Here is a 1,267-nt window from a genome sequence, read left to right on the forward strand (position 1 = left end):
ATCGCACGCTGGTGGACATTTGTCTTATCCATAGCACATGATCATTGGAAGCAGGTAGAATACATTGAGGACTACTAGTACGCAACATGGAGATACTTATTAGGCACGCCGAGAACACAAAATCAGGCTGGGTTAGTAAAGCCACTTACCAACTCAGCAAGAGCAAGAACGAACCTTTGAGACATGTACACGACGATGTAAGGGTACAAGAGACCTACCGAAGAACATGGGTGACATACACATAGGACGAGGCGGAGGATCGGTGCCAAACTCATTGCTGAGTAGTCGAACCGGTCCTCGAGTGTTGAAAGGTGGCAGACACCACCAGATGCAGAGAGCAGCGTCTGTGCATGAGCGGCCACAGCTCTGTTGGCGTGAACTGAGAGAGGTGGTAATGGTGAACGTTGAGGGCAGAGGAAGGGACAGGGATGTAGCGTCGAGAGGCGTAGAGTTTTAACAATCTGGAAGGAGGCTCACGGAACCTCCTCACTGACTCCGAGGATGTAAACTAGAACGAATTCTATACCGTGGTGAGCAGAGCTAAGATACATGTTAATGGGAATACGTACCTATACCGTGGTGAGCAGAGCTAAAGAGCACGGTATAGGTCGTCGGCTATATAAGTGTATGCGTACGTAATATGTGAAGTGTGCCGAGTAAGACCAGGACGAGGAGTGGGTCTTACACTCCTCCGCCCTTTAAAGCAATCTATATCTCCGGAAACGAGGGTCGTAAGGAAGGGTGATCAAGTAAGTAAGCGTCAAGAGCTGCGAGGTCTTTGCATTCAGCACCGGGCAGCCATGAATCATGTGAAGAGGGGAAGCCTCGCCAATGAACGAGGAAGCGGTAGCCGCGACCCCGACGTTGGTGGTCTATGATGGATTCTACCTCCTGCTCCTCTACACTGTTTTCGGTGAATACTGGAGCAGGAGGGGAAAACGCGCGAGAAGGGAAAAGGGAGTCGTCATTGGATCGGAAAGGTTTCAGCAGGGAGGAATGGAAGGTTGGGAACATCGACATGAAGGGGGGTAACTCAAGCGTATAGGAGGAGGACTCGGGGAACGCACGGATAATCTTATAAGGGCCGTCGTAGCGTACGACAAACTTTGCAACACGGTTATCTCCCTTGCGCATGTAGTCCCTGCGACGGTGGAACGTGGAGAGGAGGACCAGATCGCCTACTGCATAAGGAGGGTCCTCCGAGCGACCCCGATTTGCTGCGGTCATCTGCGCGAGTTTGGCAGCAAGGAGGTTGTCCTGCACTTCC

The 1,267-nt window shown here is 51.8% G+C and overlaps 1 protein-coding gene across 1 annotated transcript; it reads right to left on the bottom strand.

Annotated features, from left to right (window-relative positions):
• Nucleotides 1–783: 783 nt before the first annotated feature.
• On the bottom strand, nucleotides 784–954 carry DICSQDRAFT_28560 (uncharacterized protein; the record flags this gene model as incomplete). The annotated part of the gene is made up of 1 exon (XM_007371794.1): nucleotides 784–954. A coding segment is annotated over one exon (171 nt), but the record flags the coding sequence as incomplete, so codon positions are not given.
• Between the last annotated feature and the right edge of the window lie 313 nt (nucleotides 955–1,267).

This window comes from Dichomitus squalens (assembly GCF_000275845.1).
Source record: "Dichomitus squalens LYAD-421 SS1 unplaced genomic scaffold DICSQscaffold_294, whole genome shotgun sequence".
In the NCBI taxonomy this organism is placed as follows: domain Eukaryota; kingdom Fungi; phylum Basidiomycota; class Agaricomycetes; order Polyporales; family Polyporaceae; genus Dichomitus; species Dichomitus squalens.